The sequence below is a fragment of the Columba livia genome, chromosome 29 (genome assembly GCF_036013475.1).
Source record: "Columba livia isolate bColLiv1 breed racing homer chromosome 29, bColLiv1.pat.W.v2, whole genome shotgun sequence".
NCBI lineage: Eukaryota > Metazoa > Chordata > Aves > Columbiformes > Columbidae > Columba > Columba livia.
In genome coordinates, this window is record NC_088630.1 from 561120 (window position 1) to 581555 (window position 20436).

General features: G+C 62.8%; 2 protein-coding genes and 1 long non-coding RNA gene across 7 annotated transcripts; 2 read left to right on the top strand and 1 right to left on the bottom strand.

Annotated features, from left to right (window-relative positions):
- Nucleotides 1–410: 410 nt before the first annotated feature.
- TFCP2 (transcription factor CP2) lies at nucleotides 411–9352 on the top strand. Of its 2 annotated transcripts, none has more exons than XM_065043470.1 (15): nucleotides 411–1084; nucleotides 3102–3253; nucleotides 3517–3593; nucleotides 3807–3912; nucleotides 4029–4135; nucleotides 4338–4490; nucleotides 4991–5101; nucleotides 5653–5741; nucleotides 5966–6044; nucleotides 6431–6524; nucleotides 6969–7059; nucleotides 7479–7585; nucleotides 7720–7862; nucleotides 8402–8453; nucleotides 8538–9352. In XM_065043470.1, the coding sequence occupies exons 1-15, from the start codon at nucleotides 963–965 to the stop codon at nucleotides 8573–8575; spliced, it is 1521 nt and encodes a 506-aa protein (XP_064899542.1). In that variant the 5' UTR covers nucleotides 411–962; the 3' UTR covers nucleotides 8576–9352. The 2 variants fall into 2 exon arrangements, with proteins under 2 accessions (XP_064899542.1, XP_064899543.1); XM_065043471.1 differs by having other exon boundaries at nucleotides 413–1084; nucleotides 5966–6014.
- Nucleotides 9353–9847: 495 nt separating this feature from the next.
- On the top strand, nucleotides 9848–18902 carry CSRNP2 (cysteine and serine rich nuclear protein 2). Of its 4 annotated transcripts, none has more exons than XM_065043476.1 (6): nucleotides 9992–10111; nucleotides 11456–12994; nucleotides 13621–13790; nucleotides 15139–15398; nucleotides 16078–16374; nucleotides 16948–18902. In XM_065043476.1, the coding sequence occupies exons 3-6, from the start codon at nucleotides 13649–13651 to the stop codon at nucleotides 17605–17607; spliced, it is 1359 nt and encodes a 452-aa protein (XP_064899548.1). In that variant the 5' UTR covers nucleotides 9992–10111; nucleotides 11456–12994; nucleotides 13621–13648; the 3' UTR covers nucleotides 17608–18902. The 4 variants fall into 4 exon arrangements, with proteins under 4 accessions (XP_064899550.1, XP_064899548.1, XP_064899547.1 ...); XM_065043475.1 differs by having other exon boundaries at nucleotides 11456–12954; XM_065043477.1 differs by having other exon boundaries at nucleotides 11456–12911.
- On the bottom strand, nucleotides 18735–20430 carry LOC135576667 (uncharacterized). The gene is made up of 2 exons (XR_010468450.1): nucleotides 19835–20430; nucleotides 18735–19572 (listed from the first exon to the last, which is right to left on the bottom strand). It is a non-coding gene; the product is annotated as an uncharacterized LOC135576667 (long non-coding RNA).
- Between the last annotated feature and the right edge of the window lie 6 nt (nucleotides 20431–20436).

A 20436-nucleotide genomic window follows, 5' to 3' on the forward strand; every position in this document is an offset into this window, starting at 1 on the left:
ACCCGCACGGCTCCGCGCACGCAAGAGCCGCGACCGGGCCTCGAACTCGCGATCCGCCGAGCGGCGCCGCACCGACCCGAGCGCCCCACGCCGCGACATTCGCGCCCCGCCCCGCGCCCAATCACCGCGCGGCGGGCTCAGCGCGAAGCTCACCATTGGCTACATGCCGGTTGCGTCACCCGGATGCGCGCGGCTTCTATTGGCTGGAGGCCGCGGGGGGGCGGGGCCAGCTCCCCCTGGCGGAGGGGCCGGCGGGTCCGCGGCGCTGCCGCCTCCATCTTGCGGGGCCGCGGGCCGGGGCGGGAGCGGCGGCACCGGGGGCTCCGGGGGGGCGGCCCCTGGGGGAGGCGGCCGGGGGCAGCGCAGGGGCTGGGGGGCACCCCTGAGCGGGGGTTTGGCGCCAGGGCGGCGCCTGGTGGGGCGGCAGGGCCCGGGGGTCCCTGGGAGGGGAAGTCTCTGAGGGGGCTGCGGGCTTCTGAGGGGCTTTTAGGGGGAGTTTTCGGCTTGGGGGCGTCCCCTGGGGGTGCTGCCCCTTGCGGGGAGCAGTGCAGGCCGGGGGTGCAGCCCCTTGGAGGGGCTCAGGGGTTTGGGGGTCCCCTCAGGGTGAGGCCCCCGCCCCGGGGGTGTCTGTGTGTCCTGGGGCGTCTGTGTGTCCTGGGGTGTCTGTGTGTCCCGGGGTGTCTGTGAGTCCCGGGGTGTCTGTGGGTCCCGGGGTGTCTGTGTGTCCTGGGGTGTCTGTGGGTCCCGGGGTGTCTGTGGGTCCCGGGGTGTCTGTGAGTCCCGGGGTGTCTGTGTGTCCCGGGGTGTCTGTGTGTCCTGGGGTATCTGTGGGTCCTGGGGCGTCACTCTCCCCAGTGGGGGGGCTGCAGGTTGGGGGTGTCTGTGGCCTTGGGGCTGAGTCCCTGCGCTGACTCTTGGGGGTCCCCGGTTCGTCCCCCAGCAGCGGGGGGGCAGCCGCAGCCATGGCCTGGGCGCTGAAGCTGCCGCTGGCCGACGAGGTGATCGAGTCGGGGCTGGTGCAGGACTTCGACGCCAGCCTGTCGGGCATCGGGCAGGAGCTGGGCGCCGGCGCCTACAGCATGAGGTGAGCGCGGGAGGGGCCCCGGTGCTGGCGGCGGGACACGGCAACGGGGGCAGCCTGAGCGGCAGGACAGCCGGCTCCGGCGCCGCGGGGTGGATTTGGGGGCACAGCTTGGGTTTGGGGTGAATTCCTGGTGGCAGCTGCAAGTTGGGGTGAATTCCTGTTGACCACTTCAATTGGGGGCAAATTCCCAGTGGCTGCTTGAATTTGGGGCAAATTCCTGGTGACACCTTGAATTTGGGGCAAATTCCTGGTGGCCGCTTGAATTTGGGGCAAATTCCTGGTGGCCACTTGAATTTGGGGTGAATTCCTGGTGGCCACTTGAATTTGGGGTGAATTCCTGGTGGCCACTTGAATTTGGGGCGAATTCCTGGTGGCCACTTGAATTTGGGGTGAATTCCTGGTGGCCACTTGAATTTGGGGTGAATTCCTGGTGGCCACTTGAATTTGGGGCGAATTCCTGGTGGCCACTTGAATTTGGGGCGAATTCCTGGTGGCCACATGAATTTGGGGTGAATTCCTGGTGGCCACTTGAATTTGGGGCGAATTCCTGGTGGCCACTTGAATTTGGGGCAAATTCCTGGTGGCCACTTGAATTTGGGGCGAATTCCTGGTGGCCACTTGAATTTGGGGTGAATTCCTGGTGGCCACTTGAATTTGGGGCGAATTCCTGGTGGCCACATGAATTTGGGGTGAATTCCTGGTGGCCACTTGAATTTGGGGCGAATTCCTGGTGGCCACTTGAATTTGGGGCGAATTCCTGGTGGCCACTTGAATTTGGGGCGAATTCCTGGTGGCCACTTGAATTTGGGGTGAATTCCTGCTGACCACTTGAATTTGGGGCAAATTCCTGGTGGCTGCTTGAATTCGGGGCGACTTCCTGGTGGCATCTTCACTTGGGGGTGCTTTGTGGTGGCAAAGAGCCCGCTGGCCCTGGCGGCTTTGGGGGCGGTTTGGGCAGCAGATACCTGGAGGCCGGGGCCGCGCGGCCCTGCCCGCTCCCGGCGCTTGTCCTGGCGATGTCCCCAGGGCGCGGGCTGGAGAAGCCGCTGTTCGGTGGCCCGGGCTCGTCCCGACGCGCAGGTTTGCCGCCGTGGAGCTGAACCCGTCGCCTTTGCCTCAAAGTTCCGCTCGCGCGAGGGAATTTGCAGCTTCGAGGCGTTTCCAGCCCCAGGTGCCGCCGGATTCGGGCGCCGGAGGGTTCCCGAGGCCGAGCCCCGTCGGAGCCGTTGGTGCCGGTGTCACCGGTGTGAAAAGCTCCACGTGGCTCGGGCGCCTGAAACCCGACGCTGTGTGGGGAGGTTCTCCTGCCGTAAATAGAGCCGGTGGCGCGGGGGCGAGCGCGGCGCCCGCCCCGGCCTGACTTCTGACATTTGCTGCCGCCTCGCGGGAACGGGGCGAAGATTTCAACAAGCACCTCGAGTTTTGAGCCCGTTTGGGGCTCCTTTGGGGTTTCCTTGTCCCCATGGCCGAGGCTCGGTAGGTGCGGGCCGGTCCCGAAGGCTGTTCCTCGTTAGGCAGTTTGCTGACGAGCCTGGACGCTCTGGTTCCCCGGACTGGGGTTTGTAGGAGCGCGGGGATGATGACCGAGCCCTGGCTGCACGGTTCCCTCCACAGAGCTTTGCTATCGCTGTTTTTTCCCCTCTTTTCATGGATTTGAGGGCATTTGGCGGGTTTGGCTCCGCCGTCCCCCTGGGTGGGTGCGTTTAGTCGCTGGACACCAAAGGGTTAAATCCCTGTTGAGGTGGGACCTGGTATTTGCCCAGGTAAGTCCAGTTTTATCTCGGGAAGGACTTTTAATGTTCAACTAGAGGGGAGCAAGAAGCTGGTTTAACTCTTTCCTGGCGCCGCGGCGGCCGGGACGGGCGCCCGACCCTTCCCGCTCGGCGCTGCGGCTGCGCTGGGGGCTCGGGCTCGCGGGCGGGAGGATGTCGTGGTTCCCGCGCGGCGCCGCCGTCGCTCTCGGCTCAGAGCGGCCGCCGGGTGGGCGCCGGAGGCTGACGTGCCGCTTCTCTCGCAGCGATGTCCTCGCCCTGCCCATCTTCAAGCAGGAGGAGTCGAGTTTGCCCCCCGAGAACGAGAACAAGATCCTGCCTTTCCAGTACGTGCTGTGCGCCGCCACCTCGCCGGCCATCAAGCTGCACGACGAGACGCTCACCTATCTCAACCAAGGTGAGAGGAGCCGCCGCGGAAACGCCCCGCGCAGCCAAATTCACACCAGAAGGGAAGACGCGGGTTGGCGACACGAGGCGGATGGAGCTTGTGGCGCATCGGGGTGATGCCTGGAAGTGTCGCTGCGAGCAGGGGGGGAGGAGGAGGAGGGTCCCCCCCGGGGGGGGTTAGGGGTGTGACCCCCGTTAAACGCGGCAGAAAAAGGCGTCAAAACGCCGGAGAAGGGGCCGATTGACGGCCAGGTGCCCTCGGCTCCCCCGCAGGACAGTCCTACGAAATCCGCATGCTGGACAACAGGAAGATCGGCGAATTGCCGGAGATCAACGGGAAGCTGGTCAAGGTGAGGGGAGCGCGTGGGGCCGTCCCGTGGGGCCAGCCTGGCACAGCCCGCGTGCGGCGGCTCCGGCGCCGTCAGCGGGTTATTTGGTGTTTGCTGGGACCAGCCCCCTGGGGTCCGGCCAAGCGTGGTTTGCTTTGGTTTCTCCGCGGGGCCCCCGGTGGCGCGGGGACCGTCCGTCTCCCTCGGCTCCGGCGCTGACGGTGTTTCCCGCAGAGCATATTCCGCGTGGTGTTTCACGACCGGCGGCTGCAGTACACGGAGCACCAGCAGCTGGAGGGCTGGCGCTGGAACCGGCCCGGGGACAGGATCCTGGACATCGGTGGGTCCCCAGCCGCCTCCTTGTAACGTTCCGTCGCGATCCTGCGCCGCGGGACGCGGTCGGTTCCTCCGCGCGTTATCTGGCCCTTGCGCAAAGCGCGGCTCGTTCTCCTGCAGATATCCCCATGTCCGTGGGCATCATCGACCCGCGAGCAAACCCAACGCAGCTCAACACGGTGGAGTTTCTGTGGGACCCTTCCAAGAGAACGTCCGTCTTTATCCAGGTAAAGAAGAAACGGGCAAAAATAACCTCTGGGGGCAAAATTAACTCTTCCGAGGGGGAAGAAAGTGCTTTGTTGAAGTGGGAGCACTGGAGTAGCAGCGGGGCGCTGCGGCGGGAGCGCTGCCCCGGCTGCCGGGAGGGGAGGGGAGGGAGGATTTGGGGGTGCGTGGCGGGCTCTCAGAGCAGGTTTCGGCTGCGCGCAGGTGCACTGCATCAGCACCGAGTTCACCATGCGCAAGCACGGCGGCGAGAAGGGGGTGCCGTTCCGCGTGCAGATCGACACCTTCAAGGAGAACGAGAACGGGGAGTACACGGAGCACCTGCACTCCGCCAGCTGCCAGATCAAGGTCTTCAAGGTACCGCGGCCCCTCGGCGCCGCTTTCCCCGGTAGGACACAAACCGGGAACCGGTGAACGTCCCGGTGCGGGACGGCGGCCGAGTTGGTCTCCAGAAGGGCCTCCCGGTCCCTCTGCTGCCGCACTCCCCCGGTATTTCCTTTGTATTTCCTTTCTGTCCGTCGGGTCTGGGTGCTGCTGAGGCTACAAAACCAGTAGGACAAGAGCAACACGTAGGGAGAGCACAGGTTGTGTGGCGCCTCGCACCTCCCGCCTTTAGTCTTGAGTCTTATCGGCTCGTGAGATGCTCCGAGAAGCTTTGGTCTCGGTCTGAGCTCCTCGCGGTGTCGCTGTTCCTCGTGATCCGTCTGGATCCGGCAGCGCGGGCGTCTGCTCCCCTCGCCTTCGCTGCCGCTTGCGTTTTGTCCAACCTCCTGCTGCCCGTCCACGCTGTTTTAACGGGAATATCTCCCGTTTTAACGGGAATATCTCCTGTTTTAACGGAAATATCTCCTTTCCAGCCCAAAGGAGCTGATCGGAAGCAGAAGACGGACAGGGAGAAGATGGAGAAGCGAACGCCTCATGAGAAAGAGAAATACCAGCCTTCCTACGAAACAACTATACTCACAGAGGTGGGCTGCGCCTGCTGGGGGTGGTTTAGCCAAGCCCAGCTTAGCCACGCAGGCAGGAATGGGCCGTTCTGCTCCAGGACATTTGGCCACGTTGTTAAAAGCTGGAATTGATGGTTTAGATCCCACTCTGTATGAATTTTGCGTCTTCTGGCCTTTCCGAGATGAAGACCCGCTAAACCCGAGCTTAGTGAGGGTGTGTGGTGAATCGGTGTCGCTGCTTTGATCCCGCTCCTTAGTCTTTAGTTGCGTTTCCTCGTGGGGCGGCGGATCACCCTGAGCAGGGCGGGTCCCCGTGAGCAGGGCGGTTCACCGTGAGCAGGGCGGGTCCCCGTGAGCAGGGCAGATCACCGTGAGCAGGGCAGATCACCGTGAGCAGGGCGGATCACCGTGAGCAGGGCAGATCACCGTGAGCAGGGCAGATCACCGTGAGCAGGGCAGATCACCGTGAGCAGGGCGGATCACCGTGAGCAGGGCGGGTCCCCGTGAGCAGGGCGGGTCACCCTGAGCAATGCGGGTCCGTGCGCAGCCCTGACCTGGGCTTTTCTCCGCAGTGCTCGCCCTGGCCCGAGATCACGTACGTGAACAGCACGCCGTCCCCCGGCTTCAACAGCTCCCACAGCAGCTTCTCCATTGGCGAAGGGTGAGTCCAGCCAGGACTCGCGTGTCCCCGCGGGTTCCGGCTCCACAACGGGGGAGAATAACCCAAGTGAAGCCCTGGGAGCCCAGCGCCGTCGGGTCTCGTGGCCGCAGCGCGTTCGTCCCCGCGCTCCCGTGGCTTTGGAGGGTGGCGGTTGGTGCCGGGAGGGGAAAAGCGGCTCTAACCGCGTGGTTTGCCCTTTCGGGCTCTTTTTTTCCCCACCCCAGCAATGGGTCCCCAAACCACCAGCCCGAGCCCCCCCCTCCGATCGCAGATGTAAGTCACACCCCCGAGCTAATGCTGGTGGTAAGGATGGCGCGCAGGTCAGAAAGCGGGCTCGGGGGCGGCGTTGGGGTGGCCGCGCTTCGCGGGGGAAGCGCCTGCTCTGGTTTAACGCCTCGGGGCAGCTCTACCCGCTTTGGGAGGCGATGGGATGACAAACGTCCCGTACAGCGGCGCGGACGTTCGGGAAGTTTGCTATTCCCTCACACGGGGCCGGGAGGAGCTTTTGTAGCTCGCTGGGACCTTTTATTGCCTCGATCCTCCTCGTGCTTTCCCTCCTCTTCCTCCGTCGCCTTTTAAATCAAGCCCTGGCCCAGCTGCGGCGTTGGTTTGTGTGGCCGGGCTCTGGGTGCGGGGCTGGGCCGGCGCCGCCGCGCTGTGCTCGCCGCGCTGAGCCCCTTTCCCCGCAGAACCTCCTGCCCACCAGCACGCCCCAGGAGGCCCAGCAGTGGCTGCACCGCAACCGCTTCTCCACCTTTTCTCGGCTTTTCCGGAACTTCTCCGGTAGGTGACGACTCCTCCGTGTCCGCGCCGCCTCCTCTCGCCCCCGTCTCCGTGTCGAGCGCGTTATTAAAGATATCGCATGTCTTGTAACGCAATAAACCTTGGCGTTCTGGAAGCTGCAAAGTCAGCGGGGATGGGGGGGTTTCTCTTCTGGGAACTCGCAGCACCGTCCGATATTAAAACCCGCTGCGGAACGCGGATTTGGGGGAAAGGCGGCGTGTAAAGAAACGTGATTTCCCCGCTTTCCTGCGGTACGGCTCCGTTCTGCAGGGTCACCAGCGGCAAACGGCAACGCGGGGCGCCGGGTTGTCCCGAAACACGCTCCTGCAAAACCCGCCTGGAAAAGCACTCGGGGGGAGGTTTTTGGCAGGAGCAATTTGGGAGTCGCCCCGTTGTGGCCGCGTTGGGCTGGAATTGGTGACTCTGGTTTCTCTCGCCCCGCAGGCGCGGATTTGCTGAAGCTGACCAGAGAAGACGTGATCCAGATCTGCGGCCCCGCCGACGGCATCCGGCTCTTCAACGCGCTCAAGGGCCGGTACGTCGCTGGCTGAAAAGCCGCTCGCGGGGGGTGGTAAATTGGATGTGGATCGGCCGGTTCGCTTGGCTTTCGCTCTTAGAGGGAATTAGTAGAGTTTTGTTAACCTTGAACCTCTTGCCGTCGAATTTGGTGACGTAGCCGGCAGGGTAATGGCTCCGGAGAGAATTTGGGGAAGGAAATCCCTGTGGGAGAGGAGGATTAGGAGTGGTTTTACTCTTTGGGTGTCGGAGAATCCAGCCACAAGGTCTTGCTGATCCCGGGCTTGTTTCCTCCGTCGCCTGAGGCGCCTCCCGCTGGGACGACCTCTCTGAAAGGGGATGTGTCTCTGTGCCTCCCCCTGGAGAAGCGGGAACGGGTTTTGTCCTGAGATGAGTTTGTCCGTCTCCTCTTTCCCTCACTGGCCGCTCTCTGCGCAGGATGGTGCGGCCCAGACTCACCATCTACGTGTGCCAGGAGTCCCAGCAGCTGCGGGACCTGCAGCAGAAACACGAGGACGGGGACGCGGTCACCAGCACGTTTTTTGGTAACTGGGGGGGCGCCGGGACGGTCTCGGGCAGAGCAGCCTCCCGGTGATGCTCTGAGCACCCGCCGAAGCGTCTCCGCGGCCACGCTCGGCGTCAATATTAATTAATTAATCAGCGGTTCGTCTCGGCGCAGTGTACCACGCGATTTACCTGGAGGAGCTGACGGCGCTGGAGCTGACGGAGAAGCTGGCGCAGCTCTTCAGCATCTCCTCCCAGCAGATCAGCCAGATCTACAAGCAGGGACCCACCGGGATCCACGTGCTCATCAGCGACGAGGTACCGGCCCCCGGCGCCCAGCTGGGGTTCATCCTGCACCACAGGGGCTGGGGGGAGAACTTCTCGCTCTGCAACTGCCCAAAAGGAGGTTGGAGCCGGGGGGGTCGGGCTCCGCTCCCACGGAACAAGTGATGAGAGGAAACGGCCTCAAGTTGCGCCAGGGAAGCCCAAAGGTGGAAATTTGGGGTGATTTGTTCCCCAAAGGGCTGTGGGGCGTTGAACAGGCTGCCCAGGGCAGCTGGAGTCACCGTCCCTGGGGGGTGAACACACGAGGGTCTCGGGGACATTTTAGCGCCAGCATTGGGTGACGGGTTGGGCTCGGTGGTCTCGAGGGTCTCTCTGACCGAAATGGTTCCGCTCTTCCATGGTTTCTCTCTCCTCTCGCCGGGTTGGACGTTGAGCGCGGGAGGAAGGAATAAACGCTCGCCGCTGGTGCCTTTTCCCCTCGCCGAGCGGCTCCCAGCGCTTTCGGCACACGGAGCTGCCCCGGCGCTGCGAACCGCCTCGTGTTCAAACCCGGGCTTTTCTGACTCTTTCAGATGATCCAGAACTTCCAGGACGAGTCCTGTTTCGTTCTGGACACCATGAAAGGTGTGTGAACGCGCGGGCCGCGTCCCCCGGTCCCCTCCGGCCGCTTCCTTGGCCGCTGGCTCACGAGTTTTCCTCCTTTTGCAGCCGAAACCGGTGACAGTTACCACATCATCCTGAAATAGGACGGGACGGGACGGGAGCGGCCGCCAGCCTCTCGTGCACAAACACCCTTCGCTTCCCGCGCCGGGACGCGAGCGGAGACCCCGAGCCCCTGGGGACCCCCTGGAAAGACCCCGAGCCCTCGGTGACTCGTCTCGTTTTCTCAGGGGGGATCCCCCTGCTCCCACGGCGCCTGAACGACCCTCCGCTCCGCGGTAACGAGCTGCTTCCTTGCCGCATCTCCGAGGCTCAAGTTACCGGCTCGCGCTCTGGGTCGGAATTTTGGACCTCAAACCTGCGCGAGGGATTTTTCTGCGGCAAAGGCCGCGCTTTGGCGAGCGGCTCCGGGCACGCTCACAAAACACGAGAAAACGTGAATTGAACGGCCCCGGCGCGGGGGGCTGAGCGCATCAAGGCTGAGCGGGGCTTGAGCGCACCCGAGCCGCGCGGCGAGGCGGTTTCCCAAGGACGTCGTGGTTTTGTTGGGCGCTACAGCGCGGCGCTGGGAGGAAGACGGACGGTGGCTTCGCTTTTCTCCTCCGCACCCCAAAACCGGCGTGTTGGCGGCGGCGCCAGCGCGAGGTCGCCGGGGCTTTAAACCCAGACTAACTGTAAAGCTGGAGCGAAACGTGGAGCGGAGCCGGATACGGAAACAGCTCCCCGCCTTGGTCCGTGGGACTCTTCTGCATGTTTTAGGGGAGAAAATGCGTAGTTTAATCCCGGTGTTACGGCCGGTGCCCGAGGGGCGCGATGGACGCGGACGGCAGCGCCGCGGGCGCAGTAAAATGTTTGTCTGGGTGTCGGCGGGTGACGTTTAATCCGTTGGGTGAGGAGAATTCCGTCTGTGCTGAGGAGGGAGCCCCGGGTGGGCTCCGGGAGCCGTTTGTAGTCCGTAACTCGCCCTGTTCATCCGTTACAACCGGGACGATCCGTGGCGGGGGGCAGCGCCGAGGGGCGCGGGGGTCGTACCCGCGGCTTCGCTGCGGTTGGGGGGTCGGCCCCGCTTTGCCGGGGGCTGAGGCCGGGCCGTGGAGCCCCCCCGTGCGGAGCCGCCAGGGGGCTGCAGCTGGGCCCTTGTCGCCCGCGTTCCCGGCCTCGCTAATCTCTTGTCTAGACGGCCCCGCCGCCCCCTCCGTCCCGCGGGCTCTGGGTGAACCGGGGCCTGGAGCGCCCCGAGGTGGGGTTGAGGTGCTCTGCTTGTCCCTTCGGGCCCTTCCCCGGCCCTGGGGGGGGGTGAAGCCCCCGAACCCAGAGCTGTGGGCCGCGCTTAACGCGCCGTAGACCCGGCCTAGCGCCCCCCCCGTCCGCCACTTCCGCACTACATTTCCCAGCGTGCCCCGCGGCCGCGCCTCTCTCCGCCGCGGCCGGACTCGCTTTCCCAGCGTGCCCCGCGGCGCGGGCGGAGGCGGCGGAAGGAGGAGGGGCGTGGCGGCCTCACGTGACGCGGGGTATAAAAGGGGCGGTGCAGCGCCGGCGGCCCCATTGTTGTCGGCGAGCGGGCGGGGGGCGGGTCGGGTCCTGCCCCAGCGCTCCCGGCCCCGCCCCGCCCGGGGGACCCGGTGAGTGGGGGGGACACCGGGGGGTCCCGGGGGGTCCCTCTGCTGCCCCGCCCCCGGCCCGGCCGGCTGGGGGCGCCCGGAGGGGGCTGGAGGGGGAGCGGCCTCTGCCTGTGGGGCTGGAGGGGATGGGGGGCTGTGGGGGGCGCGGGGCCTACAGGGGATGGGGGGGCTGGAGGGGATGGGGGCGCCTTTCCAGCTGAAGGGGGGTGGAGAGGCTGCAGGGGCCTACAGGGGATGTGGGGAGCCTTGTAGCTGGGGGTCACATAGGGAGGAAGGGGCCTATCGGGGATGCGGGGGGCACATAAAGGATGTGGGGGCCTTTTCCAGCTGGGGAGCCCATAGAGGATTTAGGGGCCTTTTCCACCCTAAGGAGCCTGTAGGGGCTGCAGGGCCTATGGGGGATGTGGGGGCCCTTTTCGTTTGGGGGGACATATAGAGGATTTGGGCGCTATAGGGGATGTGGAGGCTTTTTCTGGCTGGGGGCCTTATAGACGGTTTAGGAGCCTTACAGCTGGGGGTCATATAAAGGATGTAGGAGTCTATAGGTGACGTGGAGGCCTTTTCTAGCTGGGGAGCCTATAGGGGATGGGCGTCTGACAGCTGGGGGGATGTATAGGGGGTGCAGGGCCTATAGAGGATGTGGGGGCCTTTTTCATGTGGGGGGACATATAGAGGATGTAGGGCCCTGTAGGGGATGTGGAGGCATTTTCTAGCTGGGGAGCCTATAGGGGATGCAGAGCCTATGGAGGATGGGGGGGCCTTTTCCAGCTGAAGGGGCCTGTAGGGGCTGTGGGCGCTTTTCTGTCTTGGGGGGCACCTATGGCCGGTATAGGGCACCCTTACAGCTGGGGCTCTATAGGGGATGGGGGGTCTTTCCAGCTCGAGGCCTGTAGATGATGTCGGGGGGGCTCTGCAGCTGGGTGCCTGTTTCGGGGGCCGCCCTATACTGGGGGGGCTGTGGAGGACCTGGGGTGCCCTTAGAGCTGCTGCCGTTCTCGGGGGACGTATAGGGGCTGGGGGGGCTGGGACACGGGGTGTCCCTCGCCCGGGGTCACCGGGGACAACAGCTCCAGGTGTGGGGGTTCGGCCCTCGGGAGGAGCTGGAGCAGAACCGCGGCCACGGGTCCTGCCCTCGGCCTTCAGCGCCGGCGTCTCCCTCGTCGCCGGCGTCTCCCTCGTCGCCGGCGTCTCCCTCGTCGCCGGCGTCTCCCTCATCGCCGGCGTCTCCCTCATCGCCGGCGTCTCCCTTGGCCTTCATCTTCAAGGTCTTCCTCATTTTCCAGGTCTTTGGCCTCATCTTCAAGGTCTTGCTCACCTTCAGGTCTCCTTTGGCTTCCCCTTCAGGTTTCCCTCGGTCTCATCTTCAGAGTCTCCTTTGGTGGCCCCTTTAGGATCTTCCTCACCCTCGGGGTCGTCCTCCTCATCGTCCAGGTCTCCTCTGGCCTCGCCTCGGGGTCTCTGGACCCCCCTCCGCCCCAGTTCTGCTCCCGCTTGGCTGGTTTGGGACCCACTTGACCCCCCGGGAGCTCGAGCGGCTCCGGGGACAATTTGGGACAGCGATTGGGGGTTGGCGACACCCGGACCCATCACTTTGGTGGTTTGTGTGAGCGGAGGCTCCAGCGCCGGCCAGGGCACCCGTACCCCAGATTCATTAATTAACCACGTTCGTTAGCGGCCACGTGGACCCAAATCTTCTGCCATTTGTCCTAAAAACGGTGCTGGGGGGGCAGGTGCGTCCCGGTCTGGACGGGGAGCGACCGGGCGCAGCCCCCGGGGCACCCGCTGCCCCTCCAGACGCACGGCCCGCTTTGTAATTAATTTGCGGCTAATTAGTAATGTGTGACCCCCCGTCCCCCCGCGCAGCCGTCCCCCCCGTCCCCCCCGTCCCCCCGTCCCGGAGACGAATTGACGCTGCTTTTTGGCTCCTGGATTCCCGATTCCGCCCCAATTTCTGCCCCTGGATCGGCCGGTTTTCCCGGATCCTCGTTAAATTCCGCCGTAATTATCGAACGGGAAATTAACATTTTCCCACCCGTTTTCCCAGTGGGTGGTGGGGGAACCACCCCGGGGCAGCACCACTGGGGTTTAATCCCATTGGATCCGATTTTCACCCCATTTTTCCCCATTTCATCCCAATTTGATCCCATTTTTATCCCTTTTCCCCACTTGATCCCGTTTGACCCCAAACCCGCGAGGCCGCAGCTGAGTCACCGTCGGACCCGCCGCTGATTAATTACTTAACGAGGGGGGCAGAGGGGAGCTGGGGGTGCGGAGAAGCCCCGTTTTGGGTGGATTTCTCGCAGAAACGGGCCGTTTTCCTGCAGAACTCGCCGCCGCCGCCCGGGAGACGCCAAACGGGGGGAAAACGGCTCTTTCGCCCGATTCTTCATCCCGGTTTTATCCCGATCTCGCCTTCAGCCCCCGATACCGACCCGGGCTCCCCCCTCCATAAATACTCTGATTTAATGCCCGTTTTGCGTCGCGTTCCCGCCCTCGTCGCCCCCAAACGGCCGTTTTTGGGGAGCGGGGGGGTCGTGGCGCGTCCCGCCTGTCCTGCCCCGTTTCCCCGATCGGCCCCGAACCCGCGGGGCCCCAAATGCTCCTTTTTTCGCCCGTTTTCCGAAGGCGGTTGGTGCGTTGCCATGGGAACGGGGGGGGCCCGGGGAGTGCAGAGCTGAGGCTAAACCCGGGGGTTCTGGGGCGTTCTGGGGGTTCCTGCTCCGGGACAGCGATGGGAGGTCCCAGCGAGCCCCTGTTCGTGTTCGTTCTCCCCTCCCTACGGCTGGAAAAAGGAATTTCGGTCTGTCGGGGGCAAAGGAGCCGCTTTTAAGTTTATTGAGGGGGTAAAAAAGCCGATTTCACGTTCACTGGGGGAGGGAAAAGGTGAATTTTGATCAGGGGGGTAAAAAAGCTGATTTTAAGTTTATGGGGGGGGGAAGAAGTTGATTTTAAGTTTATCAGCTGGTTTGGGGTCCTGGGTGGGTCAGGGCTGGTTTGGGGGGTCAGAGCTGGTTTGGGGTTCAGGGCTGGTTTGGGGTCCCTGGGGGGCGTCAGAGCCCGTCTGGGGGATCAGAGCTGGTTTGGGGGGTCAGGGCTGGTTTGGGGTCCTGGTTTGGGGGGTCAGAGCTGGTTTGGGGTCCTGGTTTGAGGGGTCAGGACTGGTTTGGGGTCCCTGGGGGGCGTCAGAGCCCGTCTGGGGGGTCAGGGCTGGTTTGGGGCCCCAGTTTGGGGGGGTCAGGGCTGGTTTGGGGGGTCAGAGCTGGTTTGGGGTCCTGGGTGGGTCAGGGCTGGTTTGGGAGGTCAGGGCTGGTTTGGGGTCCCTGGGGGGGTTCAGGGCTTTTTGGGGTCCCTGGGGGGGGTCAGGGCTGGTTTGGGGTCCCTGGGCAGGTCAGAGCTGGTTTGGGGGGTCAGGGCTGGTTTGGGGTCCCTGGGGGGGGTCAGGGCTGGTTTGGGGGGTCAGGGCTGGTTTGGGGTGTGGGGGTCGGTCCCGTCACATCCTGTGGCCGCAGGTGCCCCCGGCCCCCCCATGCGGAGCCGATGGCCGCGCCCGGCGGCGCCAAGAGGAAATTCGAGGAGGGGGACGTGGGGTCCCCGGGTCCCCGCTCGGACGACGAGATCTCCAGCAGCGACAGCGGGGACAGCTGCGACAGCGTCACCCCCGCCAGCGCCGGCCGCACGCGTGAGGACACGGGGACATGGGGGCAATTTGGGGACAGTTCTGGGGACACTGGGGACCTGTGGGGACAAGGAGCAAATGACCTCACGTCCAGTCCCAGCAGCACATTCGTGTAACACAGCAAATCCCGCTCCATCTCCACATATCAATAGCTTATCAATACATATCAATAGCTTATCAATACATATCAATATATTATCTCTACATATCAATAGCTTATAGAGACAATGTATTGATGTATAGATATATCAGTATATTATCTCTACGTATCAATGTTATCTCTATATATCAATATATTATCTCTACATATCAATATATTGTCTCTAGCAATGTATTTCTATATATCAATATAATATCTCTGTTGATATGTTATCTCTACGTATCAATATCTTATCTTTACATATCAATATCTCTCTATATATATCTATATATCAATATAATATCTATGGATATGTTATCTCTACATATCAATATATTACCTCTATATATCAATACGTTATCTCTACATATCAATATATTATCTCTATCAATATGTTAACTCTATATGTCAATATAGCATTGCTATCAATATGTTAACACTGTATATCAATCTATCATCTATCAATCTATTCTCTCTATATCAATCTGTTATCTCTATATATCAATCTATCCTCTATATATCAATGTTATTTCTATATATCGATCTATTCTCTCTATATCAATGTGTTATCTCTATATATTGATCTATTCTCTCTCTATATCAATCTCTTATCTCTCTATATCAATCTATTCTCTCTATATCAATGTCTTATCTCTCTGTATCAATCTATTCTCTGTATATCAATGTCTTATCTCTCTATATTGATCTATTCTCTCTATATCAATGTGTTATCTCTCTATATCGATGTGTTATCTCTATATATTGATCTCTTATCTCTCTATATCGATCTATTCTCTCTCTATCAATGTGTTATCTCTATATATTGATCTATTCTCTCTATATATCAATCTGTTATCTCTCTATATCGATCTATTCTCTCTCTATCAATGTGTTATCTCTCTATATCAATCTATTCTCTATATGTCAATCTGTTATCTCTCTATATTGATCTATTCTCTCTATATTGATATCTTATCTCTCTATATGGATGTGTTATCTCTATATATTGATCTCTTATCTCTCTATATCGATCTATTGTCTCTCTATCAATGTGTTATCTCTCTATATCGATCTATTCTCTCTATCAATCTGTTATCTCTCTATATCGATCTGTTCTCTCTATATCGATGTCTTATCTCTCTGTATGGGTGTGTTATCTCTGTATATGGATCTGTCATCTCCGTACGTCACCGCGTTCTCTCTGTCCGGCAGCGCCGTCCATCCTGCGCCGGCAGAAGCCGCGGCGGCGCAAGAGCGTGCGCTTCGACCAGGTGACGGTGTACTACTTTGCGCGGCGGCAGGGCTTCACCAGCGTGCCCAGCCAGGGCGGCAGCTCGCTGGGCATGGCGCCGCGCCACGACGCCGTGCGGCGCTACACGCTGGGCGAGTTCGCGCAGGAGCAGCAGGTCAACCACCGCCAGATCCTGCGCCAGCACCTCCGCCAGGAGAAGCTGCACGCCAAGAAGATGAAGGTGGGCGCTGCGGGCGGTGGGGGGAATGGGGTGGTGGGGGGAATGGGGGGGCATGGGGTGGTGGGGGGTGGTGGGGGGGAATGGGGTGGTGGGGGGCAATGGGGGGGAATGGGGTGGTGGGGGGGAATGGGGTGACTCCAGACAAATAGGGGTGATGGGGGGGAATGGGGTGATGTGGGTGATGGGGGGGAATGGGGTGATGTGGGGGAATGGGGTGATGGGGGGAATGGGGTGACTCCAGACAAATAGGGGTGATGGGGGGGAATGGGGTGATTCTGGACAAATAGGGGTGATGGGGGGGAATGGGGTGATGGGGGGTAATTCGGGTGATGGGGGGAAAATGGGGTGATACTGGAGGAACTGGGGTGATGTGATGTGGGGGAATTGGGGTGATGTGGGGGAACTGGGGTGATTCTGGACAAATATGAGTGACGGTGGGGAAACTGGGGTGATTCTGGGGAAACTGGGGTGATGTGGGGGAGATTGAGGTAACACTGGAGAAATTGGGGTGATGCTGGGGGTTTATTGTTTGGGGTTTCTCCCCATTTCTGTTCTCTAAACCCCGTGACCCACGCGCTGGCGGGCGGGACCGCACAGTGGGGTTCAGCGGGGAGGCTCTGGGGGGGCGGTGGGGCGGACGGACGGACGGACGCCCCTGACGCCGCCCGGCGCCCCGCAGCTCACCAAGAACGGGACGGTGGAGTCGGAGGAGGCGGAGGGGCTGACGCTGGAGGACGTGTCGGACGACGACATCGACGTGGAGAACGTGGAGGTGGACGACTACTTCTTCCTGCAGCCGCTGCCCACCAAGCGGCGCCGGGCGCTGCTCCGCGCCTCGGGCGTGCACCGCATCGACGCCGAGGAGAAGCAGGAGCTGCGCGCCATCCGGCTCTCGCGCGAGGAGTGCGGCTGCGACTGCCGCCTCTACTGCGACCCCGAGTCCTGCGCCTGCAGCCAGGCCGGGATCAAGTGCCAGGTGAGGCTTGGCTTAGGCGAGAGAGCTGGGCGAGGCTTAGGAGAGAGAACCGGGCGAGGCTTAGGAGAGGCAAGTGAGGCTTAGGAGAGCGGGCCGGGCGAGGCTTAGGAGAGGCAAGTGAGGCTTAGGAGGGAGAGACAGGCGAGGCTTAGGAGAGGCAAGTGAGGCTTAGGAGAGCCGGGCGAGGGTTGAACACGGGGCAGATGCTGCGGGTGGGACCGCGTTATAAATTAGAATCGCGGGATCGTTTTGGGTGGAAAAGCCGCGCAAGATCGAATCCAACCGCAACCCAACTGTCACCAAACCGTGTTCAGAGAGGGGAACGGGGCTGGGGGTGGAAATTTGGGGTGATTTCTGCCCCACAGGGCGTTGAACAGGCTGCCCAGGGCAGTGCTGGGGTCACCGTCCCTGGGGGGTGAACAGACGAGGGTCTCGGGGACGTTTCAGCGCCAGCGTTGGGTTGTGGTTGGACTCGATGATCCTGGGGGGTTTTCCACCCAAAACAATCCCACGATTGGAACCCGACCCCGTCCCGCTGTCACCGCTGTCCCCGCTGTCCCCGCCGTCCCGCAGGTCGACCGCATGTCCTTCCCCTGCGGCTGCTCCCGCGACGGCTGCGGCAACATGTCCGGCCGCATCGAGTTCAACCCGCTCCGCGTGCGGACTCATTATCTCCACACCATCATGAAGCTGGAGCTGGAGAACAAGCGCCAGGGCGGGCGCGCGCCCGGCGAGGAGCCTGACGCCGGCGCCCACGGCTCTGCCGGCGAGTGGCCGGTGCCGCCGGCCCCGGAGACCCAGGACTTCCAGGAGTTCATGGCGGAGAACGAGTCGGCCGTGCTGCACCTGCAGAGCGCCGAGGAGCTGGAGAGGCTGAAGGCCGAGGAAGACTCGGGCGACGCTCCCGGCGCCGCCGATCTGGGCGTTTGCATCGTGGAGGAGGCGCCGGGGGGGCTGTGCCCGCCGCTGGCCGCCCCCATCCTCATCCAGGCGCCGTTTCCCCCCGGATCCTCCGTCCTCTGCTTCGCCGAGGGCGACCGGCCCTTCTCGGACGCTGCGTCGCTGCTCTACTACCCGGTGGGGGCCAAGGGCGACGGCGGCGCCGCGGAGCCCCCCCCGCCCTCCTCCCCCTCCTCCTCCTCCTCCTCCTCCCTGGGGGAGCAGGACCCCGCTGGGACCAAGGCAGAAACGGCCCAGAGCGGCCCCCCCGGCGCGGCCCCCCCGGCGCCCTGAGCCGCCCGTGTCCCCCCACGCTCCGTTATTTATTGACTAGAGAATATTTTACAGACCGGGGGGGGCGGCCGCGGGGGGGTATTTAATCACGGGGGGGTATTTAATCGCGGGGGTTATTTAATTAATCACATGGGGTTATTTAACGGGGGGGGGCTGCGTGCGCAGAGGTTTTGCGGCCGCCCCCCCGCCCCGCCCCCCCCCGCCGGGCCCCTCTGTCCTCGTTGTGTTTTTAATGAAAAGAACACGTTTTCCTCTCCATTTTCCGTTGGTGAATGTTTACGGGGCCGCGTCCCAACGTGGGGGGGGGGGGGGCGGCCCAGAGACCCCCCCGGGACCCGGCCCAGAGACCCCCCCCCCGGACCCGGGTTTTGGGGTGGAAGCCGCCGGGTCGCCCCGTTCGCTGCCCCTCGGCCCGCGGGGGGGTCGCTGCTCCCGAGGGGCTTTGGGGGAACCCCCCCCGGACCAAGTGCTCCAGCGCTTTTACTTTGGGGGGGTCGTTGGGATTTCGGGCTCTTGTGCCCCCCCCCCCCCCACCCCAAAGTGTTTAAATCCCTTTTTGCGGCTCCAGCGCAGCCTTAACCCCCCCCCCCCCCGTCCCCTGCACGGGGACGTTGTCCCCCCCGGGGGGGGCCGGTTCCAGCCCTGGGGGGCCACATCACCCCCCACATCCCTGGGGGCCACAAGGGCTAAATTAGGGAGGAATTAGTTAATTAAGCCTTATCCCTTGTAGCTTCTTCACCACGATGTCCCTATGGGGGGGGGACACACGCGTCGCCCCGTTTGCCGGGGGGGGTTGGGGGGTCAATCAGCTCCTGGCGCCGCTCGAGTGGATCAAAACCTTGATTTTTCCCCTTTTTTTGGGGTTTTGTGGCCCCCCCGGCCCCCCCAGCTCACGACTTGGGGGGGGGGGGGGGGCGCTCATTAGGCCACTAATTACTCACTTAATTAGGCAGCTCAGGGGCTCTGTGGCCCCCCCAGAATAAACCCAAATCAATCCGGACGGGGTTTATTGTTCGTGGTGCGATGAGGTTGCCGCCTTCTCTTCTAATTATTAATTAACGGGGTGGGGGGCGGTTAATGGACTCGCTGCTCGTGTCACCCCCCCCGCCCCCCCCCCCCCACTAAAGTGGCTTTTTTTAACGTTTATTTTCCGTTTTCCGTGTGGATCCAAAGCTGCTCCAAATGTCTTTATTGCCCCCCCCGCCCCCCCGGCCTCTTCCGTCCTCCCGCTGGTGATATCGCTGTATTTAAAGAGAAATATTTAAGTGTAAAAATAAAAGAAACGCTCAAAGTTGCGCGGCGAGTCGCGTTTGAAAGGGTCTGACCCCCCCGGTGCGTCCTGGCGGGGGGAGGGGGGGGGGGGGGCGCAGATCCCGGCGCAGACGCCGCCGGATTTCACCCCAAAAAATGCTGAAAAAAGCCGTTTTGCAGGTTTTTGCCTCGATGCGAACAGTTCACTCACCAGCCGGATTTTGACGCTTTTCACCCCGTTTTGGTGCCGCTTCCGCCGCGGCTCAAGACCCCGGACCCCCCCGGGCCCCCCGGTGCCACCGCGGGGGATGTTTGGGTCTTTTCCCGGTTCTCGGCGCAGTTTTTCTCTACCAAACCCAGCGAAGCGGCGCCGCGACCCCCCCGGTCCGAGCAGCGCGACGGAGCCCACGGAGCCGCGTGTCCCCGGCGATGCGACTCGGTGTCACCGAACACAGATGATCCGGAGTCACCGAACGTGGATGATCCAGAGTCACCGAACACAGATGATCCGGAGTCACCGAACACAGATGATCTGGTGTCACCAAACACGGATGATCCGGGTGGGCCCGGGACGGCGCCGGGAGTCCCCGCGGGTCCCTCTGGCGCTTCGGCGGCCCCAAAACGCCGGTTTTGGGGCAGAATTGGGGCGTCAGGCGCGTTGGTGGTTGAGCGCCAGCAGCACCGTGCTGTGCGCCAGCAGAGACGCCTCCGAGGCTGCGAAACAGTGAGTGGGGTGAGGGGGGGACCCAAAACCCACATGGGGTGAGCGAGGGGGAACCCCAAAACCCGCCCGGGGTGAGCAAGGGGGGACCCCAAAACCCACCCGGGGTGAGTGAGGGGGACCCCAAAACCTGCCTGGGAGGAGCAAGAACCCCAAAAGCCGCCCAGGGTGAGCCAGGGGACCCCAAAACCCAACCGGGATGAGCAGGGGGACCCCAAAGCCCGGCCGCGCGTGTCCCGGGTGTCCCCGTGTCACCTGCGAGCTGCCCCGAGAGGCGCAGCCAGCGCTCCAGCCACGCGCGGCACTCGGGCGGCTCCAGGCGCGCGGGGTTCAGCCCCCGCAGGTAACAGGCCTGCGGGAAACGGGGCGAAAAACGGGAAACGGTGAAAACGCGGAAACGGGGCGAGGGGCGGGTGCTGCGGGCTGTGGGGCTGCAGCTGTGGGGCTGGCAGGGCTGTGGGGCAGCCACGGGGCAGCTGTGGGGCTGGCAAAGGCCATGGGGTGGCCATGGGGCACTTGTGGGGCTCTGGGGCTGGCTGGGGTGTGGGGCAGCCCTGGCGCTGTGGGGCTGGCAGGGCCGTGGGTTGGCCGTGGGCTGGCAGGGGCTATGGGGCAGCCGTGGGGCAGCCGTTGGGTGGCCGTGGGGCAGCCATGGGGCTGGCAGGGGCTATGGGGCAGCCGTGGGTTGGCCGTGGGGCTGGCAGGGCCGTGGGTCAGCCGTGGGGTGGCCGTGGGGTGGCCGTGGGGCTGGCAGGGCCGTGGGTCGGCCATGGGGCAGCCGTGGGGCTGGCAGGGCCGTGGGGTGGCCGTGGGTCAGCTGTGGGGCTGGCAGGGCCGTGGGTCGGCCATGGGTCAGC

What these genes read in the sequence shown, in the direction of transcription:
- TFCP2 (XM_065043470.1), top strand. Translation starts at nt 963, where the DNA reads ATGGCCTGGGCGCTGAAGCTGCCGCTGGCCGACGAGGTGATCGAGTCG. An exon ending in GGACAGGATCCTGGACATCG is followed by an intron (nt 3,913 to 4,028) that starts GTGGGTCCCCAG and finishes GTTCTCCTGCAG; the next exon opens with ATATCCCCATGTCCGTGGGC. An exon ending in CCCCCGAGCTAATGCTGGTG is followed by an intron (nt 6,045 to 6,430) that starts GTAAGGATGGCG and finishes CTTTCCCCGCAG; the next exon opens with AACCTCCTGCCCACCAGCAC.
- CSRNP2 (XM_065043478.1), top strand. Translation starts at nt 13,649, where the DNA reads ATGGCCGCGCCCGGCGGCGCCAAGAGGAAATTCGAGGAGGGGGACGTG. An exon ending in CGCCAGCGCCGGCCGCACGC is followed by an intron (nt 13,791 to 15,138) that starts GTGAGGACACGG and finishes TCTGTCCGGCAG; the next exon opens with CGCCGTCCATCCTGCGCCGG. An exon ending in TGCACGCCAAGAAGATGAAG is followed by an intron (nt 15,399 to 16,077) that starts GTGGGCGCTGCG and finishes GGCGCCCCGCAG; the next exon opens with CTCACCAAGAACGGGACGGT.